Below are 26,573 nucleotides of genomic sequence, written 5' to 3' on the forward strand. Positions count from 1 at the left end.
CGCCTGTAAGTCTTAGATTAAGATATTATTACGGATGACATGTGGGCTATCTGTACCTAAGTGTATAACTGAGTGTAGCGTGGAGGACGCACTTGGTGGTAGGGGTTTGTATATATCAATCATTCATCAGATATTCTACCGCCAAACAGGAATACTGCTAAGTATTAGTATATATAAGTAACAAGAAGTATAACATCTTAGTTCCCAAGGTTGGTGGCGCATTGGTCATATAAGGAATGGTTAATAGTTCATACATCGACAAAGTCTATGGGTGGTGGTGACCACTTACCGCCAGGTGGCCTATTTCCCCTTACGTACTTACAATTTTTATTATTTTGTATATGTGTCAAATGGTTATTTAGATGAATTTTAAAAGATAAAAGAATATGATATAAAAGTTTTACAGCGAGACATTTTTCAAAGATGTTTAAGTACCTACATATACCTTATACCAATCGCAGAAGGATTAAAGATAAACAAACCTTAGAGATTTATGTCGTATTAGCGTGAATTCAATGTCAAATTTGTTTAAATCTATTTATTTTTCTCGTGGTTGAAAAAGAACTTTCTCTTAATAAAATACTCAATTTGATCAGGGCCCGATTTAAAGGCCTCGGTGCAAAAATAAAGACTGTAAATATTTTCTGAAGTAGGTAAAAAAAAAAAATATACTGAATTTTAATTATTTATATAAATAAACAATGAGTTATTGATACTGAGAAAATAGATAATTAGTGAACGTGAAGGTTTTACCTTTTCGATAGAACTGATGATTTTTTTCTTATCTATAAAAATATCTTATACCGGGGAATTTACCGAAACACACTGTATATTAAAGAAAATATTTTATAGGGAACTTATCGCTTCTCGAACATGACGGTGCCGATGGAGAATTTCCCGAACGTATTTCCCTTCGAGAAAGCCCGTGTTGACATCGAGACTTTTGCTGCCAACGAGTGTATACTCCAGCTACAATTGTACGCATCTTTCAAGAATAAAATTTCGAGAAATTAAATAAAGTTATAAAAGTAACTGTTTCTATATTAAATAATTTCAGTGACTATTATTTTAATATCCTTTGTTCTTTAATATAGTATATTGAATTGTGCTTCCAAGACGGCTAAATAGCTAATGAAAGTAGATCTTAGCTGCGGTTTAAGTCTTTAAATTGAAAAAATCACATCATATCTCTATCAACCTGGACCGTCCTGAATAACCTATTCGCCTTCTCCTTAAAAGCTTTGGTTTTTGGCCAACATGGGACATCTGATATATATATATATATATATATATATGTAAATTTTAGTTTAATCAAAATTAAATAACATTGTCGTCCTAAAAAAAAGATGGATTTTGTTTTTAATGTTTTGGGTAATTGTATGGGAAATGCTCGGACCCAAAGATCTTCGTACTGTAAGAAATAAATAGTCGAAGCCAATGGCGAAGGAGTGAAGATAAATAAAGTGCTTCAACCTTGACTCGAGTTGACATAACTGAGATCTAAAATCGGAAACATTCATTATGGATTTGGGAAGAATTGCATTTTGAATGTTGGCGAAGTTGATATCTGATTTTCAAGTAAATTTAAGTGGATATAATTAGTTACTCAATAATTATTTGTAATGCACATTATTGTAAATATATTATCAAATCCCGTAGAACATATAAATATAAGGTATGTTTATCTTTACGCATCATGTCATTGGAATATATTATAGATTATGTTTAAAGTATTAAGTTGATCGTGGGATCAAAGCAATGCTATCGCTTGGGTGCAGACACAGGATTGTTCTAAAAAACTTACAGAGTATCGATTTGTTAAAATACCAACTTATCTTCTCCTACTCGTAAACGGCTACAGCCAATAGAATAGAAATAAGAAATTAAAAAATAAAACAACGTAGGATTCGTATAAAAATCACTTTATTTGTAAAATCGTTCACAATTACACAACTGTTGTATCACAAGTCACGACGTAATTGGTAACTTAAATTATATAAAGTCACATTTAAAATATATTGATCATTCGAAAATATTCATTTATTTCAATTACTATTTAAATGTGTTCTTTTGAAAAATATAATTGATAATTTATTGTAAATATATATATTGCAGTATAGTAATAAAAAAGGAGCTCAAAATTTCTTTACAAATTCTAAGATAACAAATGCAAAATACTAATAAATGCATCAATGATTTAAGTATATGTACATATACATAAATAGCGTAATATCGTATAAAGTCGATTTGACGGTTGAAAAGAACAACATAAATGAATGTTAACAAATATTTCCTTTAAACCTATTAAACCAAGTTGGCGCCCGGAGTGGGACTAACATTTATTTTGTTCGTTAATATAAAATGATTTAATATTAACTTATATTAATACTTTATTTGAGCTTACTTATATAATTAATATTGTAAAAGCTGGAATGAATATAGAAACATAAAATTTATGTGTTTTCAAATATTTTATCAAGCAAATAATCTTACTTATAAATAATTGAAAAACAATAATAACACGAATAACGAGAATAATGGCATTTGCTCTACCTTTTATTATTAAACATTTAACTTCGTTATTTACGAATCTAAGTATTATTAAATTTGTTCGACTAATTTTAACGTTTGATAATCAAATATCGAAAGTTTATTGATGTCATTTTTATTTTTTTTTATTTTAAAAGAAAAACGCTAATCTCCTCTTTATACATTATCTTTTTTTTTTATAGATTATGCATTTTTATGTAAAAACGGAAATTTAATATAAATATCATCGTCATTTAATCGCTTAAATCGATATCACATGTGACACTGGCATATTTAAACTAATGATTTATTAACGAAATGTCATTGATTTATCTACATGAAGATAGTTTTTATTAAAAAATAACGTACTACTTTATCAAATATACGTTTATATATCATGTAATTTTATTACTGTTTATTTTTAAAAAAAGAACTTTTGTCTAATTGATTTTATATAAATTTTAATTTATTTTTTTATTTGCATAATTTGATTATTTTAGCACCTATTTTTGTTTAATTTGTCTTCTTTGCCTTCGCCTTAACCTTGTCCTTGCTCTTGGGTTTAGATGGGTAAATTGCGAATAGAGAGAGCTGGAATCCGCACAGGGCAAACGCTACTACGTTTTGAAGCTGAAAAATTAGTAAAATATTTATAGAAATGTATAATTAAATATTAAACGATAGATTGTTGTCTATGTTAAACATCTAGTCTTAGTCTTAACTATAATATGAATTTCGTGACCCTTTAGGAATAAAATTACATATATTGCTATTGATTATCTGTGGACACTAAGTTTGACAGCATGAATGATGATTGTCACGCCTCATGGTTCTTTTAGTAGCGGCGAATTGAGAAGCATCTATCTGAGCTCATATTATTTGAATATATTATTTTATAAATGTTGTAAATATGCTTTACTATACTTTGTTTTTTTTTGTTTAATTGAATATTTTTCAGATTTTTCGGTAAATATAGCCAGTAAACTTTACAAATAACCAAGATTCAAAGACAAACATTTAAAAATAGAAACTATCAAATAATGTTTTTCCATGAATACACAGACGAAATATACATAATATACATGGCGAAATAATACAAAATTATTAATCATTTATTGGATTAGATAATATGTAGTATTAAAAATATATTACATAATACTTAATACACGTCTCAAATTAAAATGTTATCATATTGTTATCTTGTTGATCATAGAAATATTATCTTATCTGGGGTATATACCACGTAGTACGCTACGCGGCGTAACTAACTGCCATTAAAATTAAATATCTATGATTAATTATTCAATTCATTACCAAAATTTTATGGTAAATTAAAAAAATACTATATATTAAGTCTTCTGCCACTTTTCTTTTTAGAATCTTACAATATTTTAAATATGGAAGATTGTTTTTGAATACTGTAATTGAAGCTCACACAGCACAGCGCTATTTTATACTAATTTACGGCGTATCTTACTCGCGAAATGTTGAAAACTCACGACGATACACTATTTTTAATCGTATATCATTTATTTATGTTTATAAAGTCGTTTTGACGGACTATCAAAGCATAGACAAAATTACCAACCCTCGAAAGCTGATATTTGGAACATCGATTTATTTTCTATTGTAAACATTCGCTAAAAAAAGTTTTTGAAAATTTAAACTCTAAGAGAGCAAGATGCTAACCTCATGCTTATTCGGTCAAACGATTTTCGGAATTCAAGTCGGGCAGCTTGTATAGATATATAGCACTTACAATGCCTGCACTTATAGTATGAGCAGCTATAACAGATAGCACTTAAAACGCCTGCACAATATAGTGTAATATATTTTTTCATATAAAATACAATTAAGTGACTCAAACAGGAAAGATTTGACATATGTTGTCGCCTATAAATGTATTTTTAATAAGGGGTTTTTTTATGTTAACTGAAGTTTTTGAAAAATTTGCGCGCAAACATGTATAATTTTACGATTATATTTATAAATAATTTTGACGGTCGATTGGGTCAATGTTTATTATCACTGGCTTAAGTCCTAAGCTATCAAATACACAATAAAGATTCGAAGAAGTATATATATGTCGGAGGAGCAGGAAGCCGAACAGTTGGGTTCGGGGATTGATCCGACATTTGGATGACTATGTGGGCATGCAATGGACAAAATAAAACGTATTTAATATCGTCTAATCACTGTATTAATTGATTCAATAATCGTACTCCACATTAATACCAAAGGATTGCAATAATTCATCTCGATTAAGAGCAAAAGGGTTTGCAGGCAACCATCGCATTCGAGTAGCTTGTCGAAACATAACGACTCGCGTTGCCATGACACAACTCCATTCGGGGTGATCCGCTCTTAAAAGTAAATCAGCAATCGAACATTATTGCCAACTACTCGATTAATTAATTATCCTAATCAACAACCATATATATATATATATATATATATAATATATATATATATATATATAATATATATATATATATATATATATATATATATATATATATTATGTGAAGAGTTCACGTTGTCTTTGTATTATAGGGTCCTGAATCCACCAAATTGAACGGGAGATCAGATGTTTCGAAAAATAACCAATCTTAATTCACATGATATTTTTTCGATTTGTGTTCAGATAAAGTAAGTAATTACATTTTCCTTTCCTTAAACTTCCACTTTTGTGCATGCCCTTAATTTATAATGTTATTATTTAGAAATTAAATGAATACTTACAACAAGGAACTTATTCTTTAGTATGATTCCATACAGAAGCCACATGAAGGTCACGATGGTACCAGAGAAGATTATGGGGAACGGCATTCCTTCTGTACTTTTGTTTTTAACGATGTGTTTCTGTAACAATAACATGTTAATATTATTATGTCGTGCTGAAATTAACCATTACGGCCAATGTCAAAGATAAGCTATCTGTGCGTGAGATATTGTAATGCACAGTGTGTGTGCAAATACATGCATTTTCTACTCCGTCACTTTGCAATGGAACAGCAAACCGGCAAGATCGAAGATAAATTAGAAGAAACAAGGTTTTTCGCTTTAAAAAGAGGGACAAGAAGTGGCAAACTGAAAAACAGAATTTCTTGACAGAGAGGACCTAACTGAAGATTTTGGAAGCTTCGCCCATACAAGCTAGCTTCTATGTTTAATTTTAGCTGTTGGATAAGTAAGGAAAATTTAATTTGTAATCGCGTCTTTCCTTAAACTTGTTATGCAATCGTAATTCCCATATTTTAGCATTATGTATCACGATATAACTATGCTGGAAATGAGAAATAAGTAATCCAAACTCCATTACTTTATATTTGACGATCTATCGACCTATAGAATATATTTAATAACGTTAATAAATAATCTTATGATTTTTAACGAGTACTCCAAAGTACATTTTGTGTGAGATTGATCGACTTATTAAATCGTTTTTTCTAACAGATAATAAGAAAAATGTCTCCTTGTAATTACAGACCTGTATCATACAGACGAGTCCAAACTAAGTCCATCAAGACAAGATAAATGACATACAGATAATATATATATGTAGAGAAGGAGATAATAGTGAGATCTGGAGTTAAAGATGTATATTTAGCGTGGCGGTGGGCTTTAAGAGACAAGAGTTTAAATCCTTCGAAAAATAGACAGAATGATCATGTATTTAAATGCCACCACCACCGACAATTCGTAATCGTATGAAACAGTACAACCGAATGAAGATCCCACTGTGAGAGAAGAACTGGCATGAATCTGCTCAGGAAATATAAGTGACATTTGATAACATTTTAGTATCCTTTTTTTAATTAAGGTTTATAAAATTTGCTCCTACGATTCTATGAGACGGATTAACCAAAACCAACTTTGTGTGCACGAGTGAAACCGAGGGGCATTTATTGCAAAATGATAATAAAATTGTTACTACACTTAATAGTACACATAATATATAATACTACACATAATATATAATACTACACATAATATATAATACTACACATAATAAATTATTTTAAATTATACAAAATAAAAATAACAAGGACAGGATTTGAACAGGTCAACGTACTATGTTCGAAATTCGAATATTCGCAGGGGCATCAGAACATGCCTAAAGTTTTAAATAAACGACATTCTGAGTATTGATAGCATATTGTAATATCGACACTTTTATATTACTCTGCTGCTTCATATATTTATAAGTATGTTACTCGATAACGACTACATATTTCTGTTGTGTGAGTTATAGGAGACAATGTTAAGTATTATTTTATTTTAATTCAATACATGGCAACACTAACCAAAAACAAGTTTCACATTTTTATTAATCGTATTTTATTTTTATCTTCGCTACTAAATTTGTAACTAACTGTAATAAATTTCATATATAAATAAAAACTCGACTGCAATAAAACGGAGAACTATAATACTTAATATGGAAATGTTTTAAATTACAAATTTTGTTAATTCTTCGTAATAATATTTATGTAAATTTCCTTTTGTCGACGTTAAGACAAATGCAGGTTTTCTCACGATGTTTTTTTAGTTGCCAAGAACGAGATTACGACCACAAATTAAATATGTACATGATCATTCCGTGATCTTCACCTGGACTTATTCCAGATTCACGTTTTAAACCCACTGAGCCTTTTCACTTACAAAAAGTTATTTTATCCAGTAACTTAAAGTATAATTATTTTTTCATCTTTACAATGTTGTCATGTCACCGTTCAAGCATCGCCTAGTTTCCGTAAAATCGTTTTTATTGTACAAGTAACGTTATGGATGGTAAGTTTATCCTGATGCTTTAGCTCTAAGTCCATCCAGGAAATCCAACCTTTGTCCAACAGAGGTACATTAGGATGCTGTTACTATACTCAAGTTATGTTTATACTTATGTTAATAAATAAATACTACAAATGACTTACCAGATTTAACAGCGGTGATGCAATCAAATAAAACATGAACACTGTGATGATGGAGCCAAATCTGTTCTCTATTAACTTCGGATCTTCCATTTCTGCGTAACCGATCAGCGCAGCACTGAACGCACCAGCTACGCCCATCTGCAGCCAGACCTGGCCCTTCTCGGTGGCGTAAGTATAGTATATCATAATGTACAGGATACTCAGCGACAAACCAAAGAAGTTTACTTGAATCATCGTGTCATCGCGGAGGATAAAACCGAATTTCAAGTTGAGGATACCCCTAAAAATTGGTAATGATTATCAACTAGGAAAAGCATGAGAAGGGTATTAGATAAAGTCAGTTATGAGCCAAAAAATTACGTTCTAATATGTATCGAAAATGATAAAAAATATATAATAAAATCAATGTATTTTATATTGGCTATGGTCAATGGGTTTTACCGCGAATGCTTTATAATATATATCTTCGGTATTTATATACGGGTAAATATTAACGATTAAGATTAAGTAAATATTAAGAAAATATGATACTCATACATTTGGTACATGGAACAAACACTAAGTTATAATTCTGTTTCCCAACTGCATAGATTCAATAACTATTTTGTGAGGCAATGTATTCATTTTTTTTCACAACAGATCGCAGAAAGCGTTCAATATGCCTCTGTCGCCAAATTTAATAAAATTGCAAAGGAGCGCTTGAGTGAGCGGTTATTGTACAATCAATGAGTTCATGGTTGATAGCCTGGGAATGAAACGATCGCCTCCTGACTATTTTTTTGTTATATTGAATATATGTAAACAATTACAAATTTCTTTCGCTGGTTTTACTCAGTCGAGAGAATTTTCTTTTCCAATCTAGTGGTAGTGTTTAATTTATCAATCAATAATTTCATTTCATGTAATGATTTCAGGTATATTGAATAAAGGAATTAGATTTGATTTGTTTATGTTCGTGTTATATATGAAATAATAAATCTACATAACTACTTATACCCACTTTAATTTAATTTCCAGAGTTCCGGCAACGATTTCGCCACTAATCAAAATGTCATCAATTCGCAAATCCATAATAAATACCATAGATTGTTCCGGATGTCGAGAGCCGAGATGGCCCAGTGGTTAGAACGCGTGCATCTTAACCGATGATTACGGGTTCAAACTCGAGCGAGCACGACTGAATTTTCATGTGCTTTATTTGTGTTTATAATTCATCTAGTGCTCGGCGGTGAAGGAAAAAATCGTGAGGAAAACTGCATGTGTCTAATTTCAACGAAATTCTGCCACATGTGTATCCACGAACCCGCATTGGACCAGCTTGGTGGAATATGCTCCAAACCTTCTCCTCAAAGGGAGAAGAGGCCTTAGCCCAGCAGTGGGAATTTTACAGGCCGGATGTCGACCAATCTATCGATTCAATGTCAAAGTTGTGTATGTGCTTTAAGTAAAGTAAATACTTATTACATGCTTTAAAGAGCCACAAATATGTACGTGAACTTTAATTTGATACAATACTTGAGACTCGACCGATTTGGATAAAACCAGTACCTTGGATATAATACGTCATTACTCATCTTTTGAAGATAATCCTTAAACAAGACTAAATGACAAACACTCTTCGATTTTATTTATTTACTTGTATAGGTTGTTGGTACAATGTCCCATGGGGGTTAAGTATAACGCAATTCTATGCAAGTTAATGTTGGAATACTATATGTGATAGAGCTAATTCAAATAAATCTAGTATCAGCCTATCTGGATCAAGGAGGAACTCTTGATAAAATAATTGCTTAACGGATTGGGGGTCCATGAAACCCAGTGTGAACTACATACATGATTGGGCATGAAATAAAAAATCAAGATAGAATTTGCTCGTCAAAGCGTAATTTATTACGAAAATTTATAACACGACGGGAATTCGACAAAATTATTGGTATTTGTTTTAGTAGGTACATAGGTACTGGTTACTTTTCATCTATTGTACCGAACGTGTGCAAGGCCGGGGTATAAATTATTATGACAAGTCTACGGCGTATACCCATCATGAGCACACATTGAAAAAATATTTATTAATATACTTAGTAATGATCGGATCTAACTTTTATATAACACTTCACTGACCTTGACTTCAATATATTAGTTATCTACCGGCGTGACGGGAACGTTAAAAATTTAAATGTTTCTAATATTCAAATACGAAAATAGAGCTATTTTAATAGCAAATTTGCTATACTGATATTATAAATGCAAAAGTAACAGTCGGTTACCTATACATACTTAAACCGATGTACCGATTTTGATTAAATTAAGTATGGAAATAGTTTGAGTCCCGAGGAAGGACTAGGCCTCTTTAATTGCGAGCCCCTCGAGTGCGTATAATTGAGGGTCACGGTTTGTGTTACGGTAAAGTAGTATAAACTTCGAGCAGGTAAAGGCGCATGTTCAGCTAGTTTATTATTTTAATTTTATAAAATTCAAAGGGTACGATCATCACTTATCGCCGTAAATCGGTTTTAAACATTTTACGAGTGAGATACAAAGTGATTTCTCTTAGCAAGTTTCGGACACGGTGACCTCAAAGTAGAGCCAACTTTGCGGGAGATATTATAGTATACGGTATAATCAGATGGCATAATCACGACCGAAAAGAGATGAACCGCAGGATCAACGGCCATGCACGCTTTACGAAACACGAGCACATACTTCTAACATCCAGGCTTTATGTTACTTATAATCGACTCGATCATTTCCGTTTTTATCATAAGGGCACACGGGGCACCAGTGCGCCCATTGTCAGCCCCCGAAAGTCTTATACTGTATTTTTTTGCAATGTGAAGATAAAAATGTGAGTGCAACATACGACTAATAACTATTCGGACATATTATACCCTTTCGTAATGATAAGTAAAGGTTATCGAAAAAAAAAAACTCATCCGCCTCGACTCCATATGCGTGCCCTAAGGCTGCAGAATGAGCTAAGGAGGCTCTGGGCACGACAATATATTTAGCCAACAAACAAACGAGATAGTCAACCTCGTTTGTTTGTTGACTAAATATATTATTTCAACAAAAGTACGCTAGCAAATTACTTTTTATATATATTTTATGTAATTAATATTGTGTTACATGCCTATTACTGAAGTAGGTATGTCTATACATCGTCTGTCACTACTAATAGAACTATTTAAAGAAGATATTGCTTAGCTATAATGATACCAAAACCGCATTCTTGTTCATATTAACAAGTAACGATTAAACTAGTTTCGCTGGAAAGTGGTAAAGGTCAAAGCTAACAAAAAAATAAATGGAAATTAAAAGCGGCTAAAATAAAACCAAATGGTTTATAAACCAAAATAATCTACGGTTTTACATTATAATAATTTTATTCTATAGAAAGCAACGTGAAAAATTTTTGATTAGGACCCAGATGATGCTCACTTGACTTCGGTCGTAATTTGCAAAATTTAAACGAAACAATACAATCATAGTTATTGCTGTTTTTTATAAATACTTCTTAATAATAATGAAACTAATTATTGTATGATTTTGTGATTAAATTGTTAGTAATAAATGATAACTATAAGTAATTAAGAAGATTACATTGTACATATCCTAAATATTAGACAACTTTCTTATGATAGGATCTTCTTTGAACAAATTAAATATTCTCGGGGCCAATTCTACTTATTTATATCGATTAAGACACGATCCTATATATATTCCGATCCAACTTCGACCAACCGAAATTGGATTGTAGATAATTTGTTACTAGAATTGGCTACGAGAGCACAGGACAGTGTATTATTTGTATGTCAGACAGGGTCGGATCTACCATATGGCTTTTTGGGCTTCAGCCCAGGGCCCCGTGGATTCAAGGGAGCCCCAGCTAAGTCAAGTCAAAGTCAAAAATAGACGCCAATGCGAAATAATCCATAACTGTATTAAATTAAACAGATCGTATGGTTTGCAGCCCTGCGAGTCCTGCAATTAATCAAACCCATTCAATTTAGCCCAGGGCCCCCTAAACTCACGGTCCGGCCCTAATGTCAGATAATTTAATTTAAAAAAATTGACAATATTATCTTTAAAATAGATAATATGTAATTCCTACTTTAAACTATCGATTGGTAATTGGTTTACAGATTAGGGATCTGAATAAAATACAAGTAATAAGTGATCAGTTACACTCAAAATGGCAATGCGTAATTAACTTAAGTTACCTAGAGAGAACTTTGACCTTGAATTGGCATGACATTAATGGCACAGATCTAAATAACTGTGGTATTCATTATGGATTCGTGGCAAAAATGATTTGTATGTCAGCAAAGTTGTTTTCGGGAGTTTGAGATAGAAAATTAGAATGAATATAAGTAAAAAAAAAAACAATTATATATTTAATCATTAAAATAATTAGAATTACTTATTATAATCGAATCGAGCTTGCGTGATTTGTCGAATCGAATAACTATGATAAAATTAAATAAAAAATATTATTATGAACGCTATATTTCATGCCATTAATTTGTTTAAAAACTTTAAATGTTTATTTAATAAGGTGAACGTTTTGTCAAATATGAATACTTTATATTGCTATTTCTTTTTTAATGTTCTTTACTATTTTATTCAAGAAAACAACTAAACAGCCATTGAATTAAAAAAAATATATTTATAATTATCTATGCGTATGAATGATACGTGTTTTAACTAAACTACAAAACTACATGTTTTAAAATTTACGAAACGTTTTCCTGTTAAAATTTAAAAAAAGAAATTCCTGATAAAATAACGGAACATTATGATGTTATGATTTCATTTAGGAGAATGTTGACATGGCAAAAATCATAACAAAGTTGAAAATACAAATATTATGATGAAAATAGAACTTACATGATAAGACCACCAAGGAAAGGCATAATTGGTATGCCTTTTGTGTTTCCCTGTTTATATATATCGTAACATAGGAAACTGCCGGAGAACATCTGGCCCATAGTAACAATTCGTGTCACTAACGCGACGGGTTCCTTGTAAGGCAATAGGATATCGCCTAATGCCTCCATTTTCACCTGTTACAAGACAAAAAATATTGTATTAGCGTCGCCAAAAAAAGTTGGGATTTCTTTATATACCTTCTCCTCAAAAGAATATGAGTCCTTAGCCCTACTTTATAGTTTGGGATTTTACTTTTTTACAAAATATCTTAGATCCCATAGTTTAGAGCATTGTAAATGTAAGGATTGATCATTACTTCTTAGTAACAGTGTCTATGGACGAAGGTGAATCTTACCATCTGGTGTTAAATTTACAAGTCTATCTTCTTAAAATAAATAAGTTGAAACATACTAAATTTTTTTAAAGGTTTTAATTTATATATGAATAATACAAACAGTAATGGACAGCGAAATCAATGCTTTTGTTGCATATTTCGTTTCAGTCGTGCTTTAAATTAGATACATATAAATTAAAATCATAAAAGAAATCAAAAAGGCACGGACGCAAGTCTGAATATTGGAAAAAAATACTTTGCAAAAATACATTTATACATATTTAAATAAAGAACCAGGTAGTTCCTAAAATAGGAACCTGTTTTAAGTTGCCATTATAATATTTAAGGGGTGCTGATTCAAAATGAAAATAAAATAACATTGAAGATATCGAAACTTTGTATTTTTTTTTCAATTTATTCAAATAATATTATTTTTTGACATTTTTGACCATGAGCAATAAAAACAAAGTGTCTCGAATTCATTCGTAGAGTCACGAATTATTTTTAATTATGAAGCATTATTAAAACACCAGACTAAATAATGTGATAAAAATGTTAATAAATCAAAGTTGCCTTTGATTACGCATTTAGGCTGGTATCACGGTTCATAAGCATAAAGTCTTATATTTTTAAAGTTGTAGCAGGATGTTGTTCTGCATAATTTCTGCGATAAATAATTTATTTATATTAAAGTTTATCTGTATATTATAATGTATACAACAGATACTTTCTTTCTTCTTTCTGTACGGTTTATATACTATAAAGAATAGTAGATACGTATTTTTCTAAAAAAATATAACGGTAACGTCCATTAAATGGGAGTAATACTGATTTTTATTTTATTTTGGAATATGACAACATCTTCAAATTCAAAAGCCAATTTATAAAAATATATTTACTATATAATTTTGAGCGTTTTGTAGATTTTTTAAGTGTTTAATATGTTTAAATTATGAAAAACTACATCGAGTTCAAAATAAACCATTTAACGGTTTAGGGTCACGAACAATCACATCCTTGCATATTATTGAGACAAATGATCAGCAATTGACTCTAGTGCGTCATTTACACACCCACCGACGGCATTTGACGTCACTACACTTGTCCGTTAATAAGGATACTGCGTATACTCACTTCTTACTTGGTGTAGCCTATACGCGAAACATTTCGGTCCCCATGCGGTCAAAATTGCCCGTATTACTCAATTATTTGTAAGTGTATTGATTTAATTATTAAATAAAAGTTTAATTTAATTATTAAATTAAAAAGAAATATTTAAACCATTTAAAAAAATCTGCTATGTATTTAAAATATAACTTTCTCAGGCATTCATATTATATTTTGTTCAAGCAATATCCAGCATCAAAATTCAAGACGAACCCTTGGTTAGTTCGCTGTGGGAATTGAATGTTGTATATGTACCTTGGGCCATTACAATTACGACCATGGTTTTGCGTCGAAAGTTTATACTGAAACAGCAAGCAGAAGCTCTAGCCGCATGAAACTGGGATCAATAAAGAAGTCGGTTTCGTGGATAAACTGCATAAACTGAATAGAAACCAAGCATAAGCATTGAGTATTATTGATTTTCATGAAGTCTATAACGTAGTAACTATCGTCACACGTCACTGCTTTTAGGTCTCCGTAATGCGTTTTCATTGGTGCGTTTCTTTGGTGCTAGTAAACGGATGAATTATCTACCAGACTTGTGTGACACTACCCACCTTCTGGTAACGGATTTATAACGCAATGGCCGGTGTGACCTTCGTGGTTGCAAACATATTGATATATATATCTACAACATATTACTTTTTTTAATTTTGCAATTTTATTTTCTGGTATTCAATATAACTTTCTAATTTGTCGCTTTCTAGGGATCTTGAAGGACAAATTTAAAAAGTTCCTAACTAACTCATGCAAAATATTTATGAATTAATTGTAAGATAATCTTTGATAATGATATTTAGGAATAGTTGTAACGGGTTTTTGAAATTTAATTAATGAAAATATAATTTTTGTTCCAGAATAGTCTTTGTGATTTTATGTCTTTACCACACAGGTTACCTTAAATTGCATTGAGTACTTTTTTAAAGTATAAAATATGAAGTCAGGCTATAGGTAGTCATAACAAACATTTCCACAATATTTCACAGACCATGTCTTTGGTAGAAAAATATTTAATTAATGAATGATTAAGAATGTAACAGTTATTTACAATAAAATATGTACAATATGATTCAGAGTGTAAGCACTTAGGTATTTTTAGAAAAAAAACATTTGTTAATTTAATGGTCACAAAAAAAAATAACAAAGTGGCTTTTGAGTTGGCAAGATGTTTTTTGGGGCTTAGTTTTTCATTCACAGTTAACTTGTGGATGATTAGTATTATTGCATATGATCTGAGTTTTATATAAAAACACATAAGCATAATACATACTCACTAGAGAGACCCAACCTTAAATATGCTATGTATACTGTGGTCAAGAATAAACATTTGTTTTGTTTTCGTTAATCTTTAAGGTGCATACTTTTGCTATTCAGGAAAATTGTTGTTACACATATATCTTTACTCTTCTTACAATTAATACCAGTATTATTATATTAATGAAATGAATACTTGTTTTTTAAACTCATCTCAACAAAATCATAATTTATTTTGTTTCCCAAGATTAATGATATTATGCATATTGTTAAAAGCTTACTATAATTTTTTATGTTTCCTTGTTTAAAAAAATAAATTTATTTAATCTTTGTTGAACAATATTTGGATTATGATAATTATTGCCTCAACTTCCTTAATTAATGATTTTAGTAAAGGTGTGCCATAAATTAGAAAGTACTTTTGTGTTCCAAATAAAAAAATAACATTTTATTATTAGCAATGTAAGCGTATTTCAAAGATTACATTAAGTATTACATCATAAATTGATTCTAGTAGAAAATAAAGTAAGCAATGTAATGGGAACGAAATAGGTATATATATTTTTAATTATTATGTAAGCTAAAAGTAATATAGGTACTTTTTAATAAATAAAAAATAACCTAATCTTACCTTTTTTATATTGTCTTTTGTATAAACGACAACTAAACTTTAAGTCACTTATTCTATATTAAAAAAAAAAACTTTATAATATATAACAACTTTTACAATAGTATGCTTAGCAAGATCACACAACTTCTTCTGAAGTTTGCGAATCAAAAGTGAGTGAAGTTGATTGTTGCAGTACTAGTAATGAAACTAGTACAAAGTTACAAACTACGAGTTTCAACTAAACTAAATATCGAAGAATTGACGTTGACGATTGACGTCGATTGACATTTGGTGGAACTCGGAGTCGACGGGTTTCGTGACACGAAGCCTTACCGCATATCGTGTTATAATCATTGAAATTTGACATTGACAGATAAGGTTAACTTTTTAAATAATTATTCGTTGAATACTGGAAGCATTGGAAAATGTGGAAAGGGATTTGATGCCTCCTAATAATTAATTTACTTTCGCGATAAGCGATTAATTCAAGCTGGGAGCGTTTGTTAGACTAACTTTATCAGTTTTCAACTTGTATCAATGTACACAAATTCACGTCGCAATGTTAACATGCGACTTTAACTTACATCTATGCGCATAGGTACTTAAAAGTGGGTAGAAATATAAATATATCGCAATAGCAATGTCAATAATCTGTGAAAAAAATGACAGTTGGTACTATCAGCATTCTATCATTATTGTTTTATCAATCTGTGGTTGTCAGTTTAAAGAGTCTTCAGTTTTCCCAAGATTTTCACAAATTTTCAACCATCTCGTTCTATTTTAGGACGTATGAGTGATAAGAGATTTCTAATTATCCGTTAATTCTCATTAGTAATGAGTTTTGTCATAGAATAAATCATGTTAGTGTGAAGATAGTTCTATGAATAGTGCGGAGGTTCGAGTACGGGGATTTGTCGCTAGTGCTCAATAATATGCTATGGAAATGCAAGAGTTGGAAGGGACGATGGCTGTGTGTGCTGCTGATGGTGATAGTGCTACCGATACTGGCTGCACAAAAGATCGGTGACCCTTATAAAATTCTCGGCATCCATCGAAGGGCAAGTCTACCTGAAATACGCAAAGCGTACAGGCAATTAGCTAAAGAATGGTACATATTGCTGTTATTCACATTTTTTAAATATTGGCATCAATTCCTCTCGATAATTTATAATAATAATCATTAAGATACTGATTACTTTTTTTATGAATTATTTATGCCTTTAAAACTTCATTAAAATAATTGTACTTTCTGCAATTTCTGAAATAAAATAAATTTATAAAATAAGTCTATACTATAAAACATTGTCTTTATTTGTTAATCTTTGGATGTGCATGTGAAATTTTAATACTGTCATTTTATATTTAGATTATATTTTATAAATTTAATTCAAGATATTATTTATTAATTAAAGCAAAAACAATAAACTAATAAAGTTTTCTTAAAATACTTATGTTTACAATATTTTATAGGCATCCTGATAAAAACGAAGATCCAAATGCTGAGTCTCGATTCGTTGAGATAAAGCAAGCATATGAGTTGCTATTGGACACAGAGAGACGGCAGGCTTATGACTTGTATGGCATAACAAATGAAGACGATCACATGTACAAACAGAGACACGATTATAGCCAATATGCTAGATTCAGGTATGTTTAATATCTACCCACAAATTATAAATCTTTATTTTAGGGGTTTTCCATTAGTAAGCCAGTGCTGGCTGATTTTGTGCTACACGACAGTTCTTCTATTAAAATGAGTTTTATTCCTGTCCCCATCATTTTGGGAGGTTATTTTGCTCCTTACTTACATATTTATTATCAGCTTTTTTTTTATTATCTTATTTATTATTAACAAACAATCAAATCTTTGTGATTGATCGCCTAGATTAAATGCTTCAGAATCCCTTAATTAAAGTTTCATAGCTACGTATAATGTTTTGTTTCAGCAACGACCCATTTGACTACTTTGGCACGCACTTCAGAACCCAAGACCAAGACATTACTTTATTCCACAAGTTGTCTATTACAGCGAGGTATGTTATTTAATTGGTAAATTTTTAAGTGTATTTGATATAAAACTATATATGAAAAATGTAAAAAGGTATCTGAGAAATGCATAAAAAATTCTTAGAATATTTATTATTTACAATTATATCTTAGTTTTGTTGTGTAAAGTTATTTAAACATTGTATGGTACATTATAGCCTCTGGTATTCGTGATATAAGGACAATATTTGACATTGTATAATAGTAGGTAAGTTGGTTATGTATTTATTGGTTTCTATCTGCATTAATAATATTAAAACAATCACTGCAACAAGAACCACACATTTTTTAAATGTGTACATACTGTGAAATTATTAATATAAAAATTAGAAAAAAAAAAAAACTAAAGTAGAAGCAAGGTTAAAACTACATGACATACAGTGTAAAGAAGGTATTAGTTAAATAAAGACAATGAGATTAAAACTTGTTTATCTAATACATTTGCATGAGTCTAATATTATTTGTATGGGTTTTTCTACAAAATAACATTCATTGTAATAAAAAACTTGATGTTATATAGTTATGGTGGTATTTTGAGGTGACAAGAATGTTTTTTTTTCATTGCAGACATTTCGAAAACAATATCTTAGAGAAGAGTGTTCACACACCTGCACTGGTTTTATTCTATACTGACTGGTGCTTCGACTGTGTTCGATCAGCTACTGCTTGGAGACGGCTTGTTGAAGCACTACAACCGTTAGGGGTGACGCTCGCAACTGTCCATGCGGGACATGAAGCTAACTTGGCAAGGCGGATAGGTGTTCATGGAGTTCCATGTCTCACTTTGATACTTGATAAACAAGTGTACTTATATAAGGAGAGCTTGTCATCTTTGCCTAAGATATTGGGTGAGTATAGGATTGATAACTTTGACTCAACTACGACATAGGTTTAAAATTAAATGAATTATGTTATTTATGTATCAAGTGCCTGCTTTGTATTAAATAAAGAAGAGTAGCTGCTATTTTGTAAATGTTTACATTGTATATATTGTATATACAATAAGACCATTCTTGGTTCCTTTCATATGGACCATTCATTGGAAAATTAATTGTTTTTTTTTTAATATATATATATATATATATCATATTATTATGTGATTTAAGTACGACGTTAAACAGCACGAGGTTTTCTAACTGTGAACTTTGTGAAAAAAGTTTTTTGTATTTAATTAAGGAATAAAATTAACAGTGTTTAATAAAGAGTAATGTTGTTTTAGATTTCATTCGTTGGAAATTCCCATACAAACAAATCAGTCACCTGACCGATCGTAACGTGGATGTGTTTGTGAGCGACTTCGAAGACAACAAGGTTAAGGCTCTGATATTCGAGGAGCGGCAAGTCATTCGCCTTCGATACTTGATCACCGCTTTTCATTATCGAGATCGGGTTTCGTTCGCGTGAGTTACTACATCGAATTTAATCTACGGTCTCATAAACTGGGCTGATCATATTAGTTCCTATTATAATAAAGTAAATGGAAACATAACAGACACATTTTAGTTAAATATAACCTATATATGTCGACGGCTCAGGTAAAATTTCACGTTTTAGTTTCGTGGATATATCCGCCCAAAACACCCAAAAAGTGACAGCCCGGTACAAGATCCAGCGCAGCATGGACACCATGGTGCTGCTCAAGGAGGACAGCGTGGAGCCCGCCGCCACCGTCAGCACCACGGAGATACCGTCGCAGACGCTGCGCCAGTTGATAGAGGCCAACCAGATGCTCACGCTGCCGAGGCTGTCGTCGCAGGTGAGTCGCGCTCGACCGCTGCGCCAGTCGAAGCGATCGGCGGGCAACGGTACCTAGCGGTACCTAACGTTACCTAACGTGCGGGCGTGGCGCAGAGCGTGCTGGACAGCGTGTGCCCGGTGGAGTGGCGCGCGGCGCGGCGGCGGCTGTGCTGCGTGCTGGTGGCGCGCGAGCGCGCGCACGCGCAGTCGCTGGCGCAGCTGCGCGCGCTGGCCCGCCGCGCGCCCGAGCGCCTCAAGTACGCCTACGTGTACGCGCACGCGCAGCCCGACTTCGTCGACGCGCTCGCCAACGGCTCCGGTGAGCCTCCTCACTCGACTCGACTCGAGTCGTGTATACCGATTGCTATCTCCGTAAATCTGAATGCTGCTGGATAAGTGATAGTTTGTTTGCATGCATGCATGATTTGAAATTATAAATGAACATGGCTTATAGAATTTCATTGCTTTAGTAAAATACTTTATTGTCGCATCAGAGGAGTCTTCGATGTCGGAGCATATTTTCAGTGGACCGAACATAAGCTGAAGCGCTCGAATAACTCCTCTTCTGCCTTTGCCCTTAAATCTGCCGCAACCCGAGCGAACCCCCTGTGTTGCCCTTTCAACTGGTATTCCGCTTCTGCGTCTTCGGATCGGAGCCATAAATAAATCGTTACTGACATCCATATTTAATTCAGGTATCGACATATCGACGCTCGAACATCGTATCGTGGTGATCTGGCGTCGCGAGGCGACTCGCATCCAGTACGAGTGGCTCAACGAGACTTGGCCCACGTGCAGCCAGTGCCGACCCGACGAGCTGGAGGAGGGAGCCGCCCGGGGGGAGGAGGCCGTGAGATACCACGAGAGGTTGAACGAGACGAAGAGGGCACTGGAGCAGCTCGTGAAGAGATTGCTCAAGCCCAACGAGGTAGTGGCGTATGAAACTCGCGTTAAGGTAAGTCCACTCAATCTAGGCTCAAAATATATTTTATATTTACTAGTCAAAAGAATCGATATTATAATTTACGGCCGAAATGTGCAGTAAATGATACAGTTAAAATAAAACTCATTTCCAACATTTCCTTAATAACGCTTTAATTTTTCCAAGATATTATATTTTTTGTAATGTATGCACGTATTATTTTTTATCTAAACATCTATTTATCTCGTAAATACCATCAGTAAAACTATAATCCCCACTCGAATGTTACCCGGAAGAGATAGTCTCGTATTATTTTTTCGTTTTTGAGTGCATCCAAATATGTGTCCGTGCACTCATCTTCTACTCGTTTTCAAACGAAAGTAACAAAGAAAATGCAGTAAACATGGAGGCGGTGACACAGTCGAGACTAGGTTCACGGACGTGAGACAGCGCAATAAAATCGTGCGCAGGAACTGGTGGACGAGGCGGTGAAGGGCCCGCTGTGGCGCGCCGTGTGGCGGCTGTGCGAGTGGGCGGAGCGCGCGCTGTCGGCGCTGCGCACGCAGCACGCGCTGTCCGCGCTGTCCGTGCTGGCCACCGTGGCGCTCGTGCTGGCCGCCGGGTACTTCATGGCCTACCTCATGTGAGTCGGAACGACTCGTCGAGTAGAGCTAATCATTTCTGATGTAGCTAATCTAATTAAATAAAAACTATTCTGAGCTCTCGTTTAGAGTCGTTACTTTCATAATTATTGGGGCTTGGGATTCAAAAGCTTGGAACCGGGAAGGTCGTATATCTATTATCGAAGCTCATTTAATATAGAAACCCACACCACAGAAACATATAAGCGAGTAATGGAATATATTATATTAAATTCCTTAAGTCTTTAATTACACTAGCTCTCTCGCCCTAGAACACAGCGGAACAGAGTATTTTTTGATGAGACTCAAACTCATCCAAACCGAGGTTGGCATAAATTCCTCCAACAATATAGTAATTTTAATAATATTTACTTTGTAATGATAACAGACGGGTAGAAGAGGAATCGGTCCAACGCCAGAAGGAGGAAAGACGTCGACAGAACGGCACGAAGCGAAACAACAATGACCAACAGTCGGAGATGCGACTGCACGAGCTACGAGCTGAGAAGTATAATGGTCTAGTCAGGTCAGTTGGATTAGGGACTATCGCACTTGGGTCCTGATCATGGTAAAAACAAATAGCAGAACTTCACCATAATGACCATAGGTTCTTGGAAAATTTAATGATAGAAATAAAAACATGGAACAGCACAATCACTGTGGTCACGGATTTGATAGGGATTTAAGCGATTCATAAGGAACGATGCACTTCAAAAACGTTGTCAAACAGAATACAGTGGGTTTTATCTTATGATAATTCTTCTCGTATTGCGTATGTTGGATAAAATCTATCGCATTGAAGCTATGTATGAGATGAGAGTAGGCCTTAGCCCTGCTCTGGGAAATTTGTCCAAGAATTATGTCGTGTCAATTTTTATAAATTACAAGATGCGGGATTTTAATAATTTAAATTTAATAAACATGTCATTCGCAGGTTGCTTAAGCCAGGTTGTCGAACTATCGTCCTATTGGTCGATGGGCAGAGTCGAGTGCAGTTGTTGTCGAAATTCCATAAGATTGTATGGCCTTATCGAAAGTAAGTACAAGTTGTTAAAGATGTTTATAAAGACAGCTTATGATCTTGTAGCCTTATTACAATGTTAGGAAGGACATGTGGATGATGTTGAATTGTAATCAAAAAGTCAGTCTTTATTTAATAAAGAAATATTATAATTTATTGATTATAAAGAAAAAAATTACCGTCGATTCGACCACAGCTGAATCGGGGAAAGAAACTTAGTTGGAAAAGTGACAGTTTGTGCAGCAGCACTTACCGACAGGTAGCCCATTTGCCAATCTGTCTACCGTTGTTATAAAAAAGAAATACGTAAATTTGCTGCCCTTCAATACTATTGTAAATGAACTTATAGAGATATAATCATAATATGCCACAATGCCGCAGGAACAAGACGCTGCTGTTCGCGTACCTGTGCGTGGACCGGCACGTGGAGTGGTTCCGGCGCGTGCTGCAGCTGTCGCTGGGCGGCGGCGAGCTGCGCGTCAACGCGCGCAACTGCGTGGGCACCGTGCTGGCGCTCAACCCGCACCGGAAGTACTTCTGCATCTACCACGCCAAGCACCCCGAGTGCGCCAAGCCGCACAAGGTGAGCCGCCGGCTCTCTCGTGACGCACGTGCGCATAGTACGCCCCCGTGTCGCACGTGTGCATAGCATGTAACTATTACATCGAACGGAAAAAATGTTCACTTTCAGAGATTGGGTAATCCGTTTACAGATTCACATTGTCATTAAAAGAATATATATATTATAATCTACCATTCACCAAAACGCTTAAAATAAATATCGACAGCCATTGATTAACTAAGTTTCAGTTATATATCAACAAAATATGAAATTTATCAAGAGTGCCACTGACAGTTACTTGTTACCACCGTGACAACCTGAGATGGATGCCCTTTTCTTTTTGTACGTCTCAAAGGTGACGTCACTTCCTCGACTCGTCATCTAGTTTTCGTTCTACAATAATATAATAATAATAGTTATTCGAGACCTCCACTTCACTTTTGCCTAGCGGCTTATGTATAACGTAATCGACGAAAAAATAAGCTACTTAGCTTCTGACATTTCTTCTGAACGGAATCGATTTACGTTAAATTCAAATTTATATGACGGTTGAAAAGGTCCCATACGCTAATCGAATAAAGACTTTTAATTTGAATAATGAATTGGTGCCGACAGCGCATGAGCCGCATGACGGTGTCGCTGGGCGGGCGCGCCGCGGACCCGGAGGCGGGCGCCTTCATCGGCTTCACGACCGACCCGGACTCCTCCGACGACGACCGCTACGACCCACCGCTGCTGCTGCAAGGTACCCATTTCAAGTTCTATCTAACACACTTTAACGCAGAGCGACTTTCCCGATTGGCAGTTTGAAGATTAGGCTGTTTAGTGATACTCAGTATTTATAATATTAGTACCTAGATAAGTGAACGGATTGATTATTAGTTGGAACGAATATATATATATTTCTTTTAATTTTAGAGAACCTTTTGGATGGACTCGGAAATTGGCTGGATCGACTGTTCGAAGGGAGCACCCACCGATACTACGTCAACTACTGGCCGGATATGACGACCAAGTGAATTTATACATAAAAACTCCTTGGTTATCCCGAAGCCTTATTATGGGCTATTTTTTTTGTTTAAATGATGAGTTGGCTGTTTATGTTTAAAGGAAACGGAGGTACCTTTTCAGCCTTTTTTATCTGTAAGCGAAATATACTGCCCAGGTATAATAAGATTTTTTGGACCACTTAAGTGGTAGGTTGGTGTTTTGGCGTTCATGGTATATTGATGTTGATATTCTCGATGACGTAACATAAAGCTATTCTTTTGTTTTTTGAGTGAACCAGCAAAAACACGATACTCTATCCTATTGAAATAGGTGTAAAGATAAACAAACCTTATATTTACATATTCCGTGTGATTCGCTAATAATAACAAACAATTCTTAATTTATATTTTTATTTCAACATAACTACTGATGTCCACTTTAGTTCATAGACCATAACTTCACGTCACAGAATATTCAAGATCTCGATTGATGACATTGCATCAATGCATTGTCTGTCTTGTTTATTTTTCTATATTCCTATTATTGCAATAATTTTTATTGATCCTGCATGAAAATCAATGAATACTAACTCCACGATATTTTTTATTGTCTATGTATGTAGACTGTTACCAAATAATAAGCCTTATTTATTGTTTTTTTTTGTCATGTCATATACATTTATTAATCGGTATAATCAAATGTATCTGTAGTATTTTACTATAGCCGTTGCCCGAGGATTTACTTTGTTGAAAAGACATACAATCTCAAATGCTGGCAACATTCTGTAGACTAAACTAATTTGGTCAATAGACTATCTCTTTCTCATGTAGGGATAAAAAGCATGTGAGTCTCGAATTAATTTGTTTTCAATCACTACTAATATAATATTTAACATCAATATACAGTGAATGTTTATAGGATAGGTTATGGTGCCTGTCTATTTGATAGTTATTGATAGTATCACGTTAGAGGCACAGTCTGATAGAGATATATTAAAGTAATATTATCACTGGATCTGCGGTACAAATTGTTTATGATCTATTTTACTTGTTTAATATGATTCTTTATTTTTTTATTATATTTTCTCCAGTTTTTGCGATGTTAATATATTGAATAAAATTATTGTAATTAAACTTAAATTGCATATGAAAATTTGCTGAAAATAATTTTAAATATCTAAATAATTGATGTGTGTGTAATTTGGATTTGTTTAAAATAATTTTATTTAATATTGGTAACATGTGTTTAAATCAATATTAAATAATATTTAATTTGTTATGATATTTTCATTAACAAATTGAATATTAATTTATGATGTCAATAATGGCGTTTATTAATTTTATTTTTGTAATGTAGCAAGGAATGTTGTGTTGAATTCAATTGCTATCCACGTTTTATAAGTATTCACACTTTTATAAGAAGTAGAAATTAGGCGTTCGTCACCATGAACACGGCTAGTCTTGCTAACGACAGTATTAAACGCACTATAGTCGTTTTTGACAATAATAAGTTATATTGCCATAGACATTATTATTACATTTGAATATTAAAACTCAAAATATATTTTTTAGAATATGCAATATAAAGATAAGCATACTTTTCTTCAAAATAGAATTTGAATATATATTATTTGTTATTGTAATTGTTATAAAAATGAATATCAATATGAATCGCAAATTAAAAAATATAAGCAACTTTCCTGTAGTAAATATCTTTACGTGTACATTTTCAAGATCAAATGTAAATCGACGTTCTTATTTGTATGGCTCGACTACCTATTGCATGTTTCTTGTGGGATGTAACACAAGAAGGATGTCAGTCTTTATTATAATGTCTATGGCAATATAAAGTTTTACAATTACGGATTTAAATATCTTATCCATAGATAGTATAATTCTAGCTTCATACATTTCTCTCTATATGCTGAAATCGTAATTTTTATTATAATATTAAATCTGTATCAGTGCCTAAGGACGGTCTCTGACTTACGTTCTTAAAAATACCTTAATATTTAATAATTATAGAAGTTATCTTTGTAGACAACAAAATGGTGGAGTTAATTGTTAGTTACTTCCTATAATCTGTATCTTTAATTGTTGATAAGGTGTATTTAAGTAATCTAGGCCAGCCCCAATGTTATTCAATATTTTAAAATTTTACCTATATACAGATTATCGAATCGGGATCATTTTTTTTATTACATGTTGTCATACAAAATCTTTCTATTTAACTTTAGCGGTCTCAATATTTATGTAACGGTTCGTAGCTTCATAATATGGGAAATTAAATATCTATTAATAGTATTTTTAAATTATTAATATTGTGTTTTTAACGAATTTTTTTGTCGTTTAAGGACTATATGTTACTAGTCAATATGTTACCAAATATTAGTTAAATGTTATATTAAATAACATAGATTGCAAAGTCATAGACACGTTATCCTTAAAATATTATCGAATCGTTTCCTCATCACTATCAATATTATCAATGAAATAAATCGATTTTTTGTTAATGATCAAGGTCACACAGCATCGGGATTATTCAATTTTTAACTTAAAAGTTATGACTAATGCACACAGAATAATTAACTTTTTTTTTTTAAATATTTGCTCACTTGCGTATTTTCACTAAAATAAATTGTTCCGTTTTTAATTATCAGGATTAATATTGAATGTCGAAGATAGTATTGCAATCTATGTCTATGGTTAAATAGTTATTAAGTAGTTACAATTTTAATGTTGCCTATACTTTGCCATTTCAGAAGCAGCTATATGCTTGTATATTTATACATAGTTGTTACAATTTATATGTTTGATCACTCAAAAATAATCCTCATGTCACCATGAGGATTATTTTAAACGTTAGATTAAACATATACAGTTAATGATAAAGCCCTC

At 32.8% G+C, this 26,573-nt stretch overlaps 2 protein-coding genes across 2 annotated transcripts; one reads left to right on the forward strand and one right to left on the reverse strand.

Annotated features, from left to right (window-relative positions):
- Positions 1–1,906: 1,906 nt before the first annotated feature.
- Positions 1,907–15,971, reverse strand: LOC113404766 (sugar transporter SWEET1). Its single transcript, XM_026645771.2, has 5 exons — positions 15,779–15,971; positions 12,351–12,526; positions 7,464–7,743; positions 5,272–5,391; positions 1,907–3,159 (listed from the first exon to the last, which is right to left on the reverse strand). The coding sequence occupies exons 2-5, from the start codon at positions 12,518–12,520 to the stop codon at positions 3,043–3,045; spliced, it is 687 nt and encodes a 228-aa protein (XP_026501556.1). The 5' UTR covers positions 12,521–12,526; positions 15,779–15,971; the 3' UTR covers positions 1,907–3,042.
- Positions 15,972–16,446: 475 nt separating this feature from the next.
- LOC113404755 (dnaJ homolog subfamily C member 16) lies at positions 16,447–26,272 on the forward strand. Its single transcript, XM_026645756.2, has 14 exons — positions 16,447–16,865; positions 17,228–17,404; positions 17,704–17,790; positions 18,371–18,651; positions 19,023–19,203; positions 19,358–19,559; positions 19,655–19,859; positions 20,236–20,495; positions 20,933–21,105; positions 21,492–21,629; positions 22,038–22,139; positions 22,506–22,707; positions 23,302–23,431; positions 23,605–26,272. The coding sequence occupies exons 1-14, from the start codon at positions 16,690–16,692 to the stop codon at positions 23,703–23,705; spliced, it is 2,415 nt and encodes an 804-aa protein (XP_026501541.2). The 5' UTR covers positions 16,447–16,689; the 3' UTR covers positions 23,706–26,272.
- The last annotated feature ends 301 nt before the right edge of the window (positions 26,273–26,573 follow it).

Source organism: Vanessa tameamea, chromosome 8 (genome assembly GCF_037043105.1).
Source record: "Vanessa tameamea isolate UH-Manoa-2023 chromosome 8, ilVanTame1 primary haplotype, whole genome shotgun sequence".
NCBI classification, from domain to species: Eukaryota; Metazoa; Arthropoda; class Insecta; order Lepidoptera; family Nymphalidae; genus Vanessa; species Vanessa tameamea.